General features: G+C 43.7%; 1 protein-coding gene across 1 annotated transcript; it reads left to right on the forward strand.

Annotated features, from left to right (window-relative positions):
- Window positions 1-5,512: 5,512 nt before the first annotated feature.
- On the forward strand, window positions 5,513-21,347 carry LOC308529215 (interferon-induced protein with tetratricopeptide repeats 1-like). The gene is made up of 2 exons (XM_081105220.1): window positions 5,513-6,917; window positions 19,641-21,347. The coding sequence occupies exons 1-2, from the start codon at window positions 5,659-5,661 to the stop codon at window positions 21,043-21,045; spliced, it is 2,664 nt and encodes an 887-aa protein (XP_080961346.1). The 5' UTR covers window positions 5,513-5,658; the 3' UTR covers window positions 21,046-21,347.
- Window positions 21,348-21,600: the final 253 nt, after the last annotated feature.

Consider the following 21,600-nt stretch of genomic DNA (forward strand, 5'->3'; position numbering starts at 1 on the left):
GCCACAAGATATTCTTCTGGAACTGAAGAGCATTATGCTAAGTGAAATAAGCCAGGAAGTGAAAGAAAAACACCACATGATCTCACTCATTTATGGATAATAAAGATTATAACCTGATGAACAAAAAGATAGATACAGAGGCAGAGAAGCATGGAACAGACTGTCAAATTACAGTGGGAAGGCTGGGGAGTGTTGGGGGCGGGGAGGTACGAGATCAACTGAAGGACTTGTATGCATGCATATAAGCATAACCAATGGACACAAGACACTGGGGGGTGGTGTGAGGGCATGTGCTGGGAGGTAGGGGAGGCCGGGGGAAGGTCAATGGGGAGGAAAAAAGGAGACATATGTACTACTATCTGTAATACTTTAAACAATAAAATAAAATTTAAAAAAAATTTAAAAAAAATTTAAAAAAAAGTAAAAAGATTCCCAGATGATTCTAATGTGCAGCCAAGGTTAAGGACCACTGCCTTAGATGAAGGTAAGAATGGATCTCCCCATGGCACAGTTTTCTATAATTTGGATGGAAGGAAAAAGTCAGTTCATTCTAGGCCATTTTAAAAGTAAAGAAATGAGGCTCAATGATGTGATTCAAGAAATATCCCAGAGCTGATCAAAGAGCTACCCTAAATCCAGGTGTCCTGTGTTTATTTCCCTCTATTCTAGATCGTCGGATTCACTACATTATCTTCTGCAAGTAAACAGGAAACTGCTTTTCCAAACACCTCTAGGATAGTGTTTCTCCATTTGTGGTACAGAGACTCCTGCAATAGAACAGAAAGAGCCCAACAGCACAGCGCTCGCAGAGCCAAACACTAGGCACCGAGAACTGCAGGGGAGAAATACTGGCCATTTTATGATGAATGGTGCCACCTAGGAGAACAGGAAGCTTTTGAGCAAAAGCCCTAACACCCTGATGGTGTGTAGGTTACAGATTATACAGGGCAAAATCACAAGACACTACGGATTAGGGGGCTCATGATGAGAGCTCCTTGGTCGGAGGTGAGGTCAGGGCAGTGAGTCATTTCTTCAGGTCTTGCTCTGAGATTCTTGCTGGCATCCCTCGGTCTGGTCTCCTGGGAAAGGAGCCAGAGGGCCATTCCCCCTTAAGGCTCAGGAGCTGAAACATAACTAAGGTCAAGATACCAGAGGTCCCCACACTGTGATCATTAGTCAGATTTGGGCTCCTGTCTTCTGCTGCGTGGGGGGATTATCTGGGGGAAAGGCTCATTTCTGAGGGGTGTATCTATAAAGAGAGAAATAATTTCTATAATTAGGATTTAAAGTTAAATTTAATCAGTCATAAGGACCCTGGGTTTCACTCCTGCAACAGTAAATCCAGGGAGTGTAAAAATGCAGATTCCGACCCCGAGCCCCAGCCCACCCCCGGTTGGATCAGGTCTCTAGGAGTAGGGCATGGAAACTGCAAGCCATCTCTAGTGCCTTTTCCAGTCTCTCAAACACAGTTTCAGAACCTGAGTAGAACAATATTCCCGGGCGAGAGTGAGCTGAGCTCTCATACCTTAGTTTCATTTCTCCTCACCAGGAATCCTGATGGCATCAGTTTCAGTTTCCATTTCTTCTCCATAAAAGCACAGACCTAAGGGCCAGAGCCAGGGCTTGGAAACCTCATCGGCACTCCCTTGCGATCCACCAGCAGAACAGAACATCAGCCTGGACCCCAGCTTCTCAGAATCCCAGGGACACCGCCATCATGAGGTAACGACGGCTGCCTTCTCTGCTAGCAAGTGGAGAGCATTTCTTACAAATCTTGTTCTGGCGGGCAACTCTCAGAATCCTCCTGATTCGGTGTGTGCTTATAGGTTACAGATGCGTTGCTCTGAACTTGGTCATGAACCTCTCTGACCAATTCCTGCGTTTTTATTTCTGTCGCTCTGTCTGTTTACTGAGTCCGGCAGCCTAAGGACACGGAGGGAGGTGCTCGCAGGAGCGCTGGCTGGCGGCTGCAGCAGGGCAAGGACTGGAGTTTCTGGAGAGAGCCCGAGGGCTAACCTGCTCCGCTCCTTCCAGGCAAAATCTGGGCAATGGGGAGGGACAGCGGAGGTCCTGGTCCCTCTTTTGTCTTAGATTTTGTCAGACTAAACCAGCGGTTTGTGAGCTCTGTGGTGGTGGTGGTGGTGGTGGTGGTGGTGGTGGTGGTGATTTTTAAAGTATGCTTGCTTCTCAGCAAATGTGCTAATGACTAATTCAGCGCTGCAAAACTGCAACCTAGAATGAGGTCGCTTCTACCTTAGCATTGGCTCTTTCAGAATTGAGGAATGCGTCTTCTTAGCGACCTGCCAGACCTCCCCTGTGAGCAGGGAGAGAGTGTTGTAGTTTCAAGCTGTGTTGCAGCTGGCGGGAATAATAAAGCAGAGTGCCCTGTTAGAATGCAAATTACTGGGCCCTGCATTCTGAAGTCCTAATCAGACTTAAAGCCTGGGGAGAGGGAAGGGGGGCCAGAATACATATTTAAAGAGGACCACAGGTACTTCCTAGACACACTCAATGCTCCCTGCCGAGTATGTGTGTAAATGGGAGTGGAGGAAGCCCAAAGTGGGTGGCCAGTGGGGGCGTGGGAAGGATGTTCCTATAAAGCAAGGCTAGCCTGTTTAAGGGCTTTTTGGGATGAGAAACTGGTGATTGGAAATCACTTCCAAAAAGTGGTTAGGCCCTTGCGACTCTCCATGTGGTCTGAATCCAGCCCCCGCTGGGAGGAGGTTATAAAGGCAGCATCCCGGACCTGTGAGCTCACCGCCAGGTCCTCGGGCGGTGTGGTCCATGTGCATGGGAAAGTGTGAGCAGCCCTGCTAATGGACAGTTCCTTGGCTCACTTTTGGAAGAGATGGGCTCCTCGGGTTGTGCCTGTTCTGACCAAACAACTGGCCATGAGTTCTGCCTGTCCCTTCACAGCATCAGTCCCTGTACAAGCTGCCTCAGAGGTTTCTCTGGAAACTCCTCCTCTTACCATTTAAACAGGGCCTCTTCCAGGAACTTTCAAGATTCTAGTCTAGTAATGGCTTTCACCAGGCCCTGGAAGGAGGTGAGGCATCTTCGCTGGGGTCTGTGGGCAGCGCCCCAAAGCTCACCAAGTGACACAAAAAGGTAGCCCTGTAGAAGGTCAATCCAGGTAGGGGAGCAGGAGGAGGAAAGACTGTAAACGGGCTGGTTCTGGGTGTTTCCCAAGGAGTTGCAGTGCTGCTTTTATCTGCTTTGGTCAGCAAAACCTAAAGGCGGCCGTTGGAGGCCATGAGAAATCTCTTCCTGGACCAGAGGGACTCCCGCTCCCCAAAGTTTTCTACTAGATACATAGTCTCCAGGAAGGAAGGGCATTCAACTCCATGTTCCACCTGAACAGAGACATTCTCTTCCTCAAGTTACTGCGGCCATCATTCCACCTGCTTGCTTGTCCTCCCTTCACATGTCTGATTTAATTATTGTTCAGTAACTTACTGAATTTTATACATATACATATAAAGACTATTTAGAGCCACTTTCACACACATGATAGAATTTAATAAGCGAAGAAAGCTTGGCAAATGGAGTATTGGTGTTTAGAAAGGCAATCGGGTATTTTAATTAAATCAGAATTATCTTCAGTTGATTTATTTGTATCTACTCAGTTAAATATGTTAATGTTATCCTAAATGTGAATTACATAAAAACATGTCAATATGTCAATGAACAAATAACAAATATACAATGAAAATTTGAAGGTGAAAAAAGCAGAGTATTTCATGTACTTAAATTCACTCTCTCTGGGATCTGGGCTGTCAGGGAGATGGCTTCAATCAGACTGAAACCCAGCTTTTATGTGTCCTGTGTGATGGTGGAGAAGATGAAGAGAAAAGACTAAATCACACAGCATGGTGGCAAACATTCCCTGGGTTTTCATTCTTTTCATGGCTCCTTCTAACCTGACTGTGAGCTCCTAGGGGCAGAGACAGCCAGGATAACCTTTATTTTTCTTAGTATTCCCCAAAGCTCACCAAGTGACACAAAAAGGAGCCCTGTAGACGGTCAATGGATGGCTAAATAAAACTCACTCCTCAGAATGTGTGAGAACTGAGCCCTGACTTAGTGACTGAGCAGCACAAGAGAGATCCCAGTTCTTCTCACCATAGGTTTCGCGTCTCATCACCTTACCCCACCTCCTGCATGTCTATTCACATGGTGGCAGGGATATGCTTTGTGGGTTTTTATACAGACCATAGCTACAGAAAAGTGAGTCCAGGAAGCAAGAGGAAAGTGCCTGCTCTTCTGTCTAGGAAAACTTAGGGGTGTGTATAGTCAGAGTTCTCCAGAAAAACAGAACCCATGACAGACACATAGATAAGCTGCAGGTTGATGTCAGGCCCATCCCCCAAAAGCTGGGAAGAGGAAGCAAGCATTTGATAAGGGTTGTTCCAGGCTCTTCCATGTTTTGCTGGCCAAGAAGTAAAGTTTTTTGAGCACCACAATGGAGGAAATTCAGTCAGGTAACTGCAGAACCCAGACTTCACTGAAGGCTTGTCTTTCTTCGGCTTGCACTTGAAGGTGAATGGAGGACGGAGAACTCTTGGCTGTTCTACCATCAGCTCTGCCTGGCACTGTGGTCATCAACTTTCCTTAGATCAAAAGCAGGCAGGTACAAGTACTGGGCTCGCAACCTTTGACCTCAAGTTATTTCTAAGTTATTTTGTACATTTTCAGCTGAGAAACCAAACTGGATCTTCATCTTTATGCGCATTTCTTGCAAGGGAAGAGGCTTTATACAATTGGGTGTTTTGCTCTTCCTCTTTGAGAATTTTAACCCTCTTTTGTATTATTTCTACCTAATTTGTAAACATCCATTTTTTTTACCTGCCTTTTAAAATACTTCTCTTATTTTTTTTAAAATAAAGATTCTCACCTATGCTGGTATACATACATACATATATATGTATATATATGCGTGTATACAGGGTTGGGCAAAAGTAGGTTGACAGTGAGTACGCGAAACACGGTTTATTCTTATATTATTCTTTATCAGTTATTGTACTATTTTCCATAGGAATAATTATCAACCTACTTTGCCCCACCCTGTACATATATATGTAAATAAGCTAGAGAGAGAGAGATTTATTATGAGGAATTGGCTCACATGATTATGGAGGCTGAGACATCTTTGATTCACTGTCTGCAAGCTGCAGACACAGAAAAGCCAGTGGTATAAGTCCCAGCCTGAGGGGATGTTCCAGCTCAACCAGAGAGAGCAAATTCACCCTTCCTCTATGCCCCCTGCCCCCCACCCCCAGGCCCACAATAGATTGGATATTGTGGAGGGCAATCCACTGTACTCAGTCCACTGGCACAAATCCTAGGCTCTTCTGGGAACACAGATACGCCCAGAACTGATGTTTAACTAAAAGTCTGGGCATCCCGTGGCCCAGTCAGGTTGACACAGACAATTAACCTGTGATTGCACCCACGGTGCGATGCTTGGCAGGTACACCTCAGAGTGACCATGTTTATTTTCTCCACAGTGAGGTCAACAAGAACTCTCTGGAGAAAATCCTTCCACAGCTGAAATGCCATTTCACGTGGAAATTACTTAAGGAAGAAAGTGTCTCCCATGATCTAGAAGATAGAGTGTGTAACCAGATTGAATTTTTAAACACTGAGTTCAAAGCTACAATGTACAACTTGTTGGCCTACATAAAACACCTAGATGGTCAGAACGAGGAGGCGCTGGAATGCTTGCGGCAAGCCGAAGAGTTAATCCAGCAGCAGCACCCTGACCAAGCAGAACTCCGAAGTCTGGTCACCTGGGGCAACTACGCCTGGGTCTACTATCACATGGACAGACTCTCCGAAGCTCAAGTCTACGTAGACAAGGTGAAACAAGTGTGTGAGAAGTTTTCAAATCCTTACAGTATTGAGTGTCCTGAGCTTGACTCTGAGGAAGGGTGGACCCTGCTACAGTGCGGAGCAAAGCGAAATGAAAGGGTGAAGGCATACTTTGAGAAAGCTCTAGAAGAGAAACCCAACAACCCAGAATTCTCCACCGGGCTGGCAATCGCGATGTACCGTCTGGATGATAAACCACCGAAGCAGTTCTGTGTCAGTGTTCTGAAGCAGGCCATCGAGCTCAACCCCGACAATCAGTACATCAAAGTTCTCTTGGGCCTGAAATTGCAAAAGATAAATAAAGAAGCTGAAGGGGGGCTGTTGATAGAAGAGGCCCTGGAGAAAGCTCCTGGCCAAACAGATGTCCTCCGCAGCGCAGCCAAATTTTACCAAAGAAAAGGTGATCTAGACAAAGCAATTGAACTGTTTCAAAAGGTGTTGGAATCCTTGCCCAACAATGCCTGCATCTATCGCCAGATCGCATACTGCTATCGGGCAAAAGAGAAACAAATGCAGAGCACAGAGGACTCTGAAGCTGGTGGGAATAGAGAGAAGATGGAAGAACTACGGAAATCTGCTGTGGACTATTCGAATAAAGCTATTGAGAAGGGACTGAACCCTCTGTATGTATATTCTGATCTCACTGAGCTGGAATCAGAAGAATGTTATCAGACAGCTTTCAATAAGGCAGAGAGAAAACAACTGCATCAGGGCTATTACAACTTTCAGGAGCAAAATGAGAAGTCTGAAGACACTCCTGTCCAGCATCATTTAAGCACAAAATCTACTGTAAATGGAGCTGAAAGGCACCTTCCACGGAATTCTTGGTATCTCCAAGGATTAACTCACAAGCTGAATGGAGATCTGCTGCAAGCAGCTGAATGTTTTGAGAAGGAACTGGGCCACTTCCTGAGGAACAGCCCTTCCGGCATAAGCAATTTTTTCCTGCCAGCAGAGGAGCTTGAAGAAGGCAGAGAGGAAGTGGGCCAGGGCGCAGGCAGCTCCACTCTCAGCAAGCTCTCTGATCCCTCAGCTGACACAGAGGAGTGAAAGGAACAGAGAGGGGGAAGCCTGGAATGGTGGTTGTGGGGGGGAGAAGGGTGGAAAGGCAAGGAGTTCCCTAATCTGAGCTTGATGAGCAAGGTGGTCTTGTTTATGGCTTTCCGGTACATGGTTAAAGAGTTGTTTTCTCATGTCTGTCTCCCTTGTTCCATACCAGTCACACTCAATTGTCTTGTAACATATGACACCCAGGAACAGCGCTTCAGCCCTGGGAGGTGTGATTATCTCAGTTTGCACTCAGTTCACCAGAAATCCCCCGTTTCTGCCCTGCTTGCCAAGGGTCATAGCTGGTAGACTGCCTACCAACAGAATCTCACCTCCTCACCCCATTACTATTTAACCTTCTGGGCCTCCTAGAAGACTAGCTTTTGACTAAAACCCTGCAGTATACCTTCCATGTTGTGCTTGACCTCAGCCATGTATATATACGTATTTTTGATAGGGATACTATAGTAAATATGTATTGTTAATGCTACAATAAATGTCAAAATTTCTACTCAGGATAGAACTGTGTGGTTTGCATGTGTGATTACAAGTAATATTAATTCTCCAAGTTTCTCTTGTTAGGGATGGTGGGTACTTACTACGGCTGTGACACCCTATTCTCAACATGTCCATTTTAGCTCCTCCTTGGAACTAACACTCACCCCATCCTAGGGCTATGGGAACTATGACTCTCACTGCAGCCCAGGAGCCAAACCCGAGCCCAGTGCCCAGTTAGCAGCTGCTGCTGTAGACCAGGGTTGCTGTGCACACACGAATACCTTGGCAATTGCTTCCCTGCTAAATACCATTTCAGTTCCGCCCCCCCGGCCCCCGCCTCCCATCACACACACACACACACACACACACACACACACACTCACCATGGTTATGGAGAAACACAGACTCCAATTTGAGATAATAAACAGAAGAGTTTTGATGTCCCTGCTCCTTTCCCCCTGCTTAAAGTATGTGGAAACTTACCTGCAACTGGGATCTACCAGGAGATAGACTCTTATCCCAGATATGCCTAAGTATTGATGCTGTGTCCCTAGCCCATGTTCCCATGGGTTGGGAACCTAAGGGCATGCCACTTGTGAAAGGAGAGTCTTACAAGGGGAATCCTCACAAGAAATTGGGTAGGTTAGAGAGAGAGCCACACTAGGCCAGTCTTTGCCTGTCTTTTCTTTGCTCCACCAGATGGAGAGAGCATTTCCCAATCGCTGCAGCATTGTTTCTTCCAGTGAGAAGACTGAGAAGTCAGCAAACAGACATCCCCAAGACAGTTCCTGGGTCTGGTGGTTTTCACTAGAAGGATTCATAGACCTCAACACAGAGTCATATTCACGGCTAAGATTTATGACAACAAAAAGATACGGAGCGCAATCAGCACAGGGAAAAGGGGCATGGGTCTAAGAATAATGAAAACGAGGCACACGTTTCCCAAAGTCTCTCCCAGTAGGATCATACAGCACCTGCTTGATTCCTCCTACATCAAATTGTGACAACTCTTGTGAGCTTGTTAAAGACTCCATGGCCAATGGTTTCATTGGAGACTAGTTACATAAGGACCCTGTGCTTAGCACATAATGAAATCCCAGACTCCCAGAAGGAAAGCAGATGTCAGCGTTAACCACAATATTTGCATAAACAAGAACCATGCTTCTCGGTTAGGGAATGGTGAGAACACTCCAAAAATCCAAGTTCCCAGATGCCAGCTAAGGGCTGACCTTGTAAGCAGGCCTTTCTAAGGCCATGGTCTCTGGAGTAATGCTCATCTGCATCGTCCATCCCCTTGGCCCTTAGCCAAGATGTCTTTGCCGTCCAAGTGTTATCAGTAGCATACCACATGACAGTGTGAGACCTTACAGTATTGGCCTCAGTTATGCCCTTTAGGGAATCCTTAATTCAGCGGTTCTCAACCTGTGGGTCGCGATCCCTTTGGGGGTCAAACGACCCTTTCACAGGGGTCGCCTAAGACCGTTGGAGAACACACATATAATTACATATTGTTTTTGTGATTAATCACTATGCTTTAATTATGTTCAATTTGTAACAATGAAATTGGGGGTCACCACAACTTGAGGAACTGTATTAAAGGATCGCGGCATTAGGAAGGTTGAGAACCACTGCTTTAATTAATAAAAGTCTGTTTTTTGTCAGGTCACTTCCTTCTTGAGTTTCTTTTCTATCCCTTTTACCTGGTGGCACAGCACAACCCTGACCAATAGACTGACCTGGCTGCCTTCCATGCTCATCAGAAACACACCTAAGAAGTACAATCTCAGAAGATACACGTGGTGCCCTGGAAACAGAATTTACAATTGTTTAGTTATCCCAAGCAGGGCATACCTCCGTCAGGCGGTACAGGTTAATAGGCCCCCCAGATGTGGCCTTCCACTGTAGGGCTGCCCGTCCTGGGGTTTCAGTCTAGTCTAAAAAAATCAGTCGAGTCCTTGGTTTTAGAGGGACTGCCTGACAGTTCCAAACATTTGCTCATCCCTGATACCAGTTCATTTGCCTCAGGAGTAAAGATGACATCTAAGGTTTTCTGGGTGGAATGTTCAGGAGCTGGCCCCCAGCCAGCCACCCCATTGCTGGCCCCCATGTTCATGGGCTCAGCAGTCTGAATTCAAGCACTAGCATAAGTTGGAAAGGTCAGATTTCCTTCGAAAAGAAAGGAAAGCTTCCCGGAATGGTTTTGAAAAACAAAGATCATTAATGCCCCTCCCTTCCCCGTCCCTCCCTAAATGCTGAATTTTTATTTATCTTCATTGTTACAAATCAAAGCGCCTCATTCAACACTCATAACTTTTTTTTCAATTTTCCCCACTCTCTTTCACCCAGACCTTTCAACTTTGACAGACTATTTGCAAGAGAGACAAAAGTGTTTTCATAGGAAAACATTTTATACAACTTAACCAGAAAGAGGCATTGTATTTACAAATGAGTCAAAGTCCTGAATTTTTTAAAAAAAATTCAAAATGGGTTTCCATCACTCCTCACCCCTCCATCCTGATCATGTATGTGGTGAGCCTAAAGAAGAGTGATTGTTTTCCGGGGTCACTTGCATTTAACAATCAGACTATGCACCTTACGAAGATGTGTATACTAGGACAAAGGTGAGGGCCATGGAGTCGGGCTAGCAATCCATTCTCCCAGACCTCACCTATTTGGAAAAGTTGAAAAGAGCAAGTCAACAACATTGAGAGAGCCTGGAGAAGGGTCAAGAGTTCAATCTGTCAGGAGTGGGAGGAGAGGGTCACGCTCCCTTTCATGTGTCCTCTCCCAACTTGCAGGCTTCAGCAAGAATCACTGGTCAGCAGCGTAACTAGTCTCTGTATCCTGAGGCCCATTCGGAAAAAGCAGGCACAGGATGAGCTCCCTGTCCGCCCTCTCAGCCTGAAAGCAGAAGACAAATTCTCCATGTAAACATCCCCCACTACCTCCACCCCCCTGCCCCTGCCCGGGCTGCCAGATCCTATACCAGGGAGGGGTAACAGTCTTATTATCAGAGAGGAGATGATACCAAAAGGAGTATAACAAACAAACCTTGTCTTCCTAGCTCTTACCTTAAATTAATTTCCCCCATATATTTACTTCCCCACAATCTGCAGCCCTTGGAAGCTTAAAGTCCCTATCCTTTGTCTTGCCAATTTTCTACCAGTGTATTTTCCTTTTGTTAGGGTGCTATAGAAGCCCAAATTCTGAGTTACTCACTACTGGGTGTCTCCATGAATATGCATGATGCACATGTTATTGAACTTCTGTTTGTTGTTCTCTTGTTAATCTGTTTTTTGTCAGTCTAATTTTCAGGGCCCCATCAAAGAACCCAAGATGGACAGTGGAAAAAGATGTATTCCCTCCCTTACAATAAAAATTAAAAAAAAAGAGAGAGAGAGAGAGAGAGAGAGAGCTGACCTGCCACTATCTATCTCAGATGGTCAATCAGAGACATGCCCTTTCCTGTGGGCATTTGTTCGTGACCCAGGAAGTTGTGCAGGCATCCATGGTACTTTTATAAAGCAGGGCTCCGTGGAGGGGTGTCCTACAAGTGGGAATGCCCCTGAGTTTGCTTCTGTTCGCTGAGCCCTCTTTCAGGTCAACACAGGGCAAGCCACAGCTGAAACAGCCCAGCAGCAGTCAGCCCCACCCAGGTTTCAGCTTGGAGTCAGGGCCAGGCAGTCAGGACCTGTGAATTCCAGATTTCAAGAGTCAGTTGCTTTTCTTCCAGCAGCAGCAAAGCACAAAGAAAACTGTGGCTCCCAGAGGCAGCCAGGTGACTGAGGCTTATCATGCAGTGTTGATAAACCATTGGCAGGTCCATATGTGTGTGTGTGTATTGATTTATTGATTTCAGAGAGGAAGGGAAAGGGAGAGATAGAAACATCAATGATGAGAGAGAATCATTGATTGGCTGCCTCCTGAACGCCCCCTACTGGGGATTGAGCCCACAACCTAGGCATGTGCCTTGAGCAGAATCAAACCCGAGATCTTTCAGTCCTAGGGCCCACACTCTATCCACTGAGTAAACAGCATCATTGGCAGATCCAATCCCTCTCTGCTGGTCTCAAACCTGACAGAATGAATTTGCTGACATCATGAAGTCAATCATTTTTTCTACGGCTTCATAGCGTGGTATGGTGAATCCTGTCTCCAGAAACACATGAAGTCGTCCCTCCCCTGCCTCCCGGACCCTGAAATCTGGCTCACCCCTCAGATCAAACACACACTGGAATGCCAAACAGTCCCTCTCAAAATCTCGCTGAGGACATGGGAAAATATTTCCTGCTCAGCTGTTGGATCTGGCCAACCATGACCCTCCTTGCCCACACCCAGCTCTTTCTAGCCTTGTTTACTCCACAGAAAACAAAAGCACTTTTCTGACTAATCCTTGAGATATTTGCAGACCTTATGATCAGAGCCATCTCCCTATTGCCCTTATTACAACAGTCATTTTTCCCCACATAATAAACTTTATTCTTAGAGCACTTTTAGGCTTATAAAAAATGCACAGAAAGTACAGTTCTAATATACCACCTGCTCCACACCCTCACCCACTGTACAGTTCCCCCTAAGATTAACATCTTGCATTCTGTGGTTTTGTAGTTCCTACTGATGAACCAATATTAATACATTATTACTAAAATCCATAGTTCATATTGGGGTTCATTGTTTTTGTATTGTATGTAACATCATGTATGCACCATGACACTATCATAAGAAGGGTTTCACTGCCCTAAAAAAGCCCTGTGTTCCACCTAGTCATCCATTCCCCACTCCCTCTAACCCCCTGGCAACCACTGATCTTTTTTTCTATTTCTATAGTTTGACCTTTTCCAGAATGTCATATAGTTAAAAATCATACAGGATGTAGCCTTCTTAGATGCGTCTTTCACTTAGCAATATGCATTTAAGGTTCCTTCGTATCTTTTTGTGGCTAATAGCTCATATATTTTTACTGCTGAATAATAGTCCATTGTCTGGACGCCCCAACCTTTGTTTATCCCCTCACCTACTGAAGGACATCTTGATTGCTTCCAATTTTGGCAATTATGAATAAAGCCGCTCCAAACATTCTTGTGCCTGTTTTGTGTGAACATAAGTTTTCACCCCATTTGGGTAAATACCTGGGGACACGGTTGCTGGATTGGTAAGGGGATGTTTGTTTAGTTCTGTAACAAACTGCCACACTGTCTTCCAAAGTGGCTGGACAATTCTGTATTCTCACCTGCAATGAATCAGAGTTCCTGTTGCTCCACCTCCTCATCGGTACTTGGTGGTGTCAGTGTTATGGATTTTAGCTATTCTAGTAGGTGTGCAGTGCTAGCTCACTGCTGTTTTAATTTGCAACACCCCAAGGGCAAGTAAAGGACATGCACCTTTTTACTAGTATATGTTTATTTGCCATTTGTATTATCTTTTTTTAAAAATATATTTTATTGATTTTTTACAGAGAGGAAGGGAGAGAGATAGAGAGTTAGAAACATCGATGAGAGAGAAACATCGATCAGCTGCCTCCTGCACATCCCCCACTGGGGATATGCCCGCACCCAGGTACATGCCCTTGACCAGAATCGAACCTGGGACCTTTCAGTCCGCAGGCCGACGCTCTATCCACTGAGCCAAACCGGTTTCGGCTGTATTATCTTTTTAAAAAAATATATTTTATTGATTTTTTACAGAGAGGAAAGGAGAGGGTTAGAAACATCGATGAGAGAGAAACATCGATCAGCTGCCTCCTGCACACCCCCTACTGGGTATGTGCCCACAACCAAGGTGCATGCCCTTGGCCAGAATCGAACATGGGACCCTTAAGATCGCAGGCCAAGTCTCTATCAACTGAGCCAAACTGGTTAGGGCTTGTGCCCATTTTTAAATTGTTTTTATTTTTGTTTTCTTGTTCAGTTTAAAGAATTATTTGTGTATTCTGGATACAAGTCCTTAATCAGACATGTATTGTGCATATATTTTCTCCCAGCCTGTGGCTTGTGCTTTTATTCTCTTAACAGTGTCTTTCACAAAGCAGAAGTTTTACTTTAAATAGAATCCAACTCATCAATAATGAAGTCCAACTTATCACCAGCTTTCATCAATGGTGCTTCGGGTATTGTATCTAAAATCTTATAGCTAAATCCAAGGTCACTTTGATTCTATCCTGTGATATCTCCTTTGCATTTCTATGTAGGTCTACGATCTATTTTGAGTTAATTTTTGTGAAGAGTATAAGGGCTGTGTCTAGATTCTTGTTTTGTTTTTGTATATAGATGTTTAGTTGCTCCAGCACAAAAGATTATCCTTTCTTCATTGAATTATTTTTGTTCCTTTGTCAAAAAATCAGTTGTCTATATTTGTGCGGGCCTATTTCTGGTCTCTCTATTCTGTTTCCTTGATCCGTTTTTTCTTCTTTGGCCAGTATCACACTGTCTTGATTATTGTAGCTCAATAGTAAGTCTTGAAGTGGGGTAGTGTGAGATCCCAACTTTGTTCTTTAACATTGTGTTGTCTATTCTAGGTCTTTTGCCTTTCTGTAAAACCTTTAGAAACATATTCTTGATATCCAGAATAATTTGCTGAGATTTTGATTGGGATTTTTTAAATTATATAAATTATTTTGGGAAAAACTGGCATCTTAACCATATTTACTCTTCCATTTGATTAATATGAAAATAGCTCTTCTTTGATTTCTTCCATCAGAGTGTTGTACTTTTTCTCATATAAATCTTTTATATATGTTATTAGATTTATCCCTAAGTGGTTCATATATATATATTATTGATTTTTTACAGAGAGGAAGGGAGAGGGATAGAGAGTTAGAAACATCGATGAGAGAGAAACATTGACCAGCTGCCTCCTGCACACTCCCTACTGGGTATGTTCCCGCAACCAAGGTACATGCCCTTGACTGGAATTGAACCTGGGACCCTTCAGTCCACAGGCCGACGCTCTATCCACTAAGCCAAACCGGTCAGGGCCCTAAGTGGTTCTTGGTTTGTTTGTTTTTGAGGGAGGAGGGGTCTGATGCTACTATAAGTGTTTTTTGTTTTGAATTTCAAAAACTAATTGTTCATTGCTGATATAAATGATAGTCAATGATTTTTGTATAATAACCCTGTAACCTATTATTTTACTACTAGTGGCCTGGTGCACAAAATTCGTGCATGGGGGGAGGGGTGTCCCTCAGCCTAGACTGCACCCACTTCAATCTGGGACCCCTCAGGGGATGTCCAACTCGCAATCGGACATCCCTCTCGCAATCTGGGACTGCTGGCTCCTAACCGCTCACTTGCCTGCCTGCCTGATCGCCCCTAACCACTCTGCCTGCTGGCCTGCTCACCCCCAACTGCCCCCCCTTGCCAGCCTGCTTGCCCCCAACTGCCCCACCCCCCTCCAGCCTGATCACCCCCAATTGCTCTCCCCTCCTCACCTGATCGCCCCTAACCGCCTCTGCCTCAGCCCTGCCACCATGTCTTTGTCCGGAATGACGTCCGGAAGTCTCCTAGTCTAATTAGCATATTACCCTTCTATTTTATTTTACTATAGTTGCACATTAAGTCCAAAAGTTTGTTTATTGACTCCTTGGGAATTTCTATGTAGAAATCATGTCATTTTCAAAGACAGTTTTATTTCTTCCATCCCAGTTTGTATACTTTTCATTTTCCTTTTGTCTTATTGCATTAGCCAGGAATTCTAGTATGATGTTGATAGGACTAGTGAGAGGGAACATCCTTGCTTTGTTTCTGACCTTAGAGGAAAAGCATCTGCTTTCTCATTATTAAGTATAATTGTGACTAAATGTGATGCTAGCTATAGGTTTTTTTGTAGGTGTTCTTCATCAAGCTGAGGAAGTTCCCCTCTGATCCTAGTTTTCTGAGAGTTTCTATCATGAGTGGGTGTTGGATTTTGTTTTTATTACGTCACTTGATATGATCTTAGAAGCACAGACTTACATAGCCAAGGCAGAAAGTACTGCAATAAGTTTGCAAGTCTGAGAATCCAGCATCTAGAGATTGCTTGTGAGAAAGAATTGGCAGAATAATAATGTGGAGGATAGTACAATGAAAGGGTTAAGATGTGTTTCAAAAAAGTTCTGGAAGATAAGCCTAACAACCCAGTTGTTGGCATTCCAATGAACTATCTCCCCAACCCTAAAAACTGGGCCATGGAGCTGAGTCCTGAAAACTGGTATGCTAGAGTTATCTTTGTCAAGAAACTTCAAAATGTTTATGAAAAAGCTGAAGGAGGGAGGTTAAGAAGCCATAGGGAATACTATGGACAACAGATCATGTTTTTTTCTTAAAATTTGTCTTTATTGTTGAAAGTATTACAGATGTCCCATTCCACACACATGCACACCCTCGCCCCATTGACCCCCTCCACTCTGCTCCAGTCCCCTTCCCAGGTCTTCCCCAAACTACTGTCTGTCCTTGGTCTATGCATATATGCATATAAGTTCATTGGTTAATCTCCTCCTCCCCCCCAAATACGCCAGTCTGTTGCAGATCATGCTTTTTAATAAACAGGCTGCCTGCACTCTTTACTGCCATCATCTGTAGCAACTTCTACCTGGAGTAATATGAAGTCTTTAGACACAAGAACACAGATCATTTAAGTGGTTTTTATTGGAAGAAATGGCAGAGAGAATGGTGTTACTAGTCTCCTGTTGAGCAGGAATACATATGTGTATTTCCCCATATATAGCCAAGATCACAGTACCCAGGAAATGTGGGCAGTTGCTCAATGAACTGCATAGGATGTAAAACCTGCACTCTCAAGAAATTGAGGTCTCCTAAGTCATTGCTGTTTCCATCCAGGTGGGTGGAGCAAGCCAAGCACCTCACAGTGCCGGCCTTTATCTAAAGCTATGCTGTTCATTCCCATAGCCACTACATAGGTATTTAAATTAATTAAAATAAAATCTAGAAATGAATTCTTCAGACCCACTAGTTTCATTACAGGTACTCAATAGTAACCTGGGGCTGGTGGCTACCACCTTGGACAGCACAGATTTAGAACATTTCCATCACTGCAGAAAGTTCTTTCAGAACAAATTAGTGTTTCTCAGTCTTGGCACTATTGCCATTTGGGGCCAGATAATTCTTTGTAGTGGGGGCTGTCCTGTGCATTGTCAGATGTTCACCAGCAGGCCTGGCCTCTGCCCACTAGATATCCTTCGCATCCCCATCTCCACTTGTGACCATCAAAAATGCCTCCAGACATGGCCAATGGGTCCCTGGGGGGGGGGGGGGGGAAACACCTCCTGTTGAGAATCACTCTTCTAGAGCAATCACCAGTCCTGACAGAGATTGGTCATGCCCCCCTGCCTTCAGGAGATAGACCCCCAATACAGAGAGACTGGCTGAGCTGGAGGCTAAGGGTATCAATGAAAGACAGCCCCCCTACATGTTACTCCATGGCCACTCAGGATCTCAACATGGCCTCAGCCTATGGTCTGTTACAGATAAGGGATCTTACCTGTAATCATGAAAATTCAGTTAGAACTGGAATACATGGGAGTCAGTCAGAAATGTAAATCACGGTGAGCCAAAGATAGCCACCAAGACCCCTGAGATGGTATGAAAATTACTGGTACTTTCAGAGCAGAGTAGTTTGTGGTGGCTGAGCATTTTCTCTATGGATGGTTGGCACACGTTTGTAAGCATGAGTAATCTCCAAAGCAAACACCAGACACTCTGTGTAGAGGTCAAAACACTTTGACCTACATTCCTTTATCATATTGTGTGAATTATTCAGGTGCACACAGGGACACCAGGCACAGAGAAATTAAGTTACTGATTCAGAGCCTCATAGAAAGATAGATACATATAGAATGAGTCCCTGTCCACCCTCCATGACATTTAAACCTGAAAAGGGCTAGGAATCTTCTAACAAAGTACCTCTCAAACTTTAATATACCAACAAATCACCTGAACATGGTGAAGACTCTAATTTAGCAGGTGCGTGGAGGGGGCTGGCATTCTGCATTTCTAATAAGCTTTAGTTGATGCTATTGCTACTGGTGCATAGACTACACTCTGAGTAGCAAAAATCTAGCTCAGTGATTTTAAGCCGTGATTACACAATAAAATTACCTTGGGGCCTTCTGTCTTTTTTTGTTGTTGTTTGTTTTAAATTACTGATAATTCTGATGCCTGGGCCTCACACCCAGAGACTCTGATTCATTGAACTAGAAGATAGCTCAGGCATATAGAAGGTGTCCCAAAAAAAATGTATACACAATTTTTTTTTCCTGATAGCTCAATTGATGTTTCTTTCTTTTCAGATATAACCATTGTGTATACATTTTTTGGAGACACCCTGTATATATTTAAAGATTCACATGGGATTTCCTAGTTTGCAGCCAAGATTGCAAACTATTGTCCAAGGCCAATCTATCTACTGCACTGATAAGGCAACTAATAGAGTTTCAATTAAATCCAATTCATCCAGCTTTTCAACCAAACACAGAGCTGGTCCTTGAATCCTGATATTGAACTCATACTTCAGTGCTTAAGTTTCATTGCTTCAGGTAGGAACCCTGTCTATTAGAAATTATTTTTCCCTCTCTAGTTTTCATTGCTCTTTTCTATTTGTAAACACACACACATAGACACATTTACACACTTGTTATCTGTTTTCTCTCTCCTTAATGCTACTCTGTCCTGTGTGGTTCATGGGTCTGTTTATGCCAGATACACACTGTGCAGCATAGAATCAACTAATCAGCTGAGCCAGAGTCCCACAGAATCAGGACTGCTGCCAAATCCACACAGGCGCACACATGCTTCACTAGGAAATATTTCTTGGCCACAGTTAGGTGGTGAAAAGGAAGGTCACTGTATGTCTTCTTCACCTGAGTGGTCAACCACTCAGGTATGACTTTAAGAAAGAACAAACTCTGATCAGGACATCACCGCTGAGGCCTGGGGAAGGTGGCTTGGCAGTATGGGGAGTTTTGAAGTCAAGACTTGGGGAGAAATGAGAGGGTCATACTGAGCTGCCAACTGTATTTGCAAGGGCAGTAGTATGCCTGGGAATCCTCTGCTCACCTGGATTTATGGCTTTTCTCTCTCCCGTTGTTTTCAAAAGGGAATGTTACATAGTCTGTTTGTGATTAGATTACAGTTATATATTGTGAGTCAGGATGGTAAGATTTATACAAAAATTGCTATCCATTGAGATAAAAAAAAATTCATCAGGGTTCCCTCTGGGATCTTTCCTTGGGACTAACGGGTGGAAGATATGCTGAGTATGGAATATAAGGTAATTGGTTGAAGACACAGATGTAATATAGCTACATAGGATGTGAGGATGACCTTTTCAAGTATTAGAGAAATTTATTTCATGTTCTTGGAAGGGAAAGAGAATGTCAGCTTACTTCAGAGGAGGTTTGAATAATGGAAAGAAAACTTCTTGTCCCACTGACTCATTATTATTCTCCCTTCCCCATGGGTAGCTAAGCTCACTGTAATTGTTGAGATTTTGAGTTCCTGTTAATAACTATGCTGCAGGGTTACCTGACAGCAGGCTCACTGAATTCCAGAAGTGGGACTTACGGCTTCCTTGCATAGGCACAACTGTTTACTCATCCCCCTACTTCTGACCTGTGCATGTGCAGTAAGTTCATCATTGAGAAGCGGTTCCACCCATTTTTCAGTATTTCAGGAATTGGTTGAGTAAGTTCACTCAAGCATAGATGTCAGGGTAGTACCACAATTCTCCACTCCGGTTTAAGTATTCATGAAACCATATTTGGTTCTCATACCATATTTTGCTCAGAACTCTTCCTGGGAAGTCAGAAAACCAAACCATGTTTATATGTAGGGAATATGGAAAAGATGAGTATGGAATTACCCTTCTGTGAACCCTCTGTCCACATTTCTTCAGACAGTATTAGTGATGCACTACAATGTTGAGAAAGGTCAGGAGAGAAGGGCTTTGCAGTATTGAGAGTGGTGCTCAAATTATTCGACATGAGAAGAACTAATCTCTTTCAGATTGCTTGCTCATACTCTTCATGGTGGAACCATAAAGTGATTAGCATTTTCCCAAGGTTTTTATGTCAACCTGCTCTCTGTCCCAGTGACACAATCATAGAGCCCTGGGAGATGCTCTATTGATAATGAATCAGGAACACGTGGGGGTAATATTTGACTACTCAAAGTTCTGGCTTCACTTCCAAATGCTCCTGAAGAACTACATATAATTATTGTATCTTTTTACAGTGATGAATTAAATGACAATCTCATCAAGGACAAACTTGTTCAACTGAGATGTCACTTTACATGGAAGTTGCACATTGAAGACACTGAACTGCATGATTTAGAAAACAGGGTCCTCGATCAGATTGAGTACCTAGACAACAACTTCAATGTGGGAATACACAACCTACTGGCCTATGTGAAACACCTGAATGGCCAGAATAAGGAGGCCCTGGAGAGCTTGAAAGAAGCTGAAGACTTAATGCAGGCAGGGCACATCCCCCAGTCAGATGCGATGAAGCTGGTTACCTGGGGCAACTATGCCTGGCTGTATTACCACATGGGCAGACTGGCAGATGCCCAGATTTACCTGGACAAGGTGGAGAACGCTTGCAAGAAGTTTGCCGGCCCCTCCTGCTACACAATGGAATGCCCTGAGATGGACTGTAAGGAAGGATGGGCCTTGCTGAAATGTGGAGGAAAGAATTATGAACGGGCTAAAGCCTGCTTTGAGAAGGCTCTGGAAGTGGACCCCGAAAACCCTGAATTCAGCACTGGGTATGCAATTGTTGTCTATCGTCTGGATGGCTTAAACACAACATCACGCTTTCGTAACGCATTTTGTGTGCAGCCCCTAAAACGGGCCATCAGGCTAAATCCAGAAGATGCATATATTAAGTGTCTCCTTGCCATGAAACTTCAGAATATAGGACAAAAAGCTGAGGGAGAAAAGTACATTGAAGAAGCACTGGCCAAAATGTCTTCGCAGACTTATGTCTTTCGATATGCGGCCATGTTTTACCGAAAAAAAGGCTCTATAAATAAAGCTCTTCAGCTCTTAGAAATGGCCTTGCGGGCAACACCTTCCTCTGCCCTCGTGCATCACCAGATAGGACTCTGTTACAGATCACAAGTCTATAAAATAAGCAAAGCTACAAACTGGCAGCCTACAGGACGGGATAGAGAAAATATCGACAGAATAACAAAATTAGCCATATCTCATTTTGAATTTGCTGTGGAACAAAAGCCAACATTTGAAATTGCTTATATGCACCTAGCAGATATGTATTCAGTTGCAGGCAATAGCAGAAAAGCTGAAGACACTTATCAAAAAGTGTTCTGCATGAAATCACTTGAAGAAGAAAAAATTCAAGAGATATATTTCCAGCAAGGTCAATTTCAGGAATTTCAAAAGAAATCTGAAGTCGATGCAATTATCTATTATTTAAAAGCAATAAAAATAGAAAAGCCATCATCTGTGAGAGATAGAAGTATCAGTTCTTTAGAGAAAGTGGTTTTAAGGAAACTTCAAAGAAACGCAAACGACATAGAAAGCTTGAGCATCCTTGGGTTCATCTACAAATTGAAAGGAGAAATGAATAAAGCCCTGGAGTACTATGAGCGGGCCCTGAGGCTGGCTGCTGACTGAGAACTCGGGGACATGCTCCTGAGGCGCTGAAATATGGACCATGTTCACATTTCATTTGATTTTACATTAGAGTGCACTAATCATCTTCTCTGCTTGCTGCTTTCAGAAACATGTAACTTTTGAACAATCAATCACTCAAGCCTGATAAAATACTATTTGTATTCAAAAAAAGAATGAAGCAGAATATATGTCTCTGTGTGTGTAAGACAGGAAGAGAGACATAAACCATTTCTCTGTGAATGTTATGTAACAGAAATAAGTTTGTTAAGTAAATTTGTAGCAAATAAAGCACCGCACTTACATAAAGTAAAATGATTCATTCATTTGATCAACAAATAGTTTTCAGTGCTAAATACCAAATATACTATGGTGATGTAAGCAAAATTCTTTTCCTAGACCCATCTTAGGGTTCTTGACTGGGACCCCATAATTTAGACTAAGAAAGACAGAATAAGAGAAAAACAAACAAATCTTGATAAATATGTGCATCTTACATACACATGGGAGTACCCAGTGAGGAGTAACTCAAAGAGGTGGTTAGATCTTGGGCTTCTA

The sequence above is a fragment of the Myotis nattereri genome (genome assembly GCF_964212035.1).
Source record: "Myotis nattereri genome assembly, chromosome: 13".
Taxonomy (NCBI): domain Eukaryota; kingdom Metazoa; phylum Chordata; class Mammalia; order Chiroptera; family Vespertilionidae; genus Myotis; species Myotis nattereri.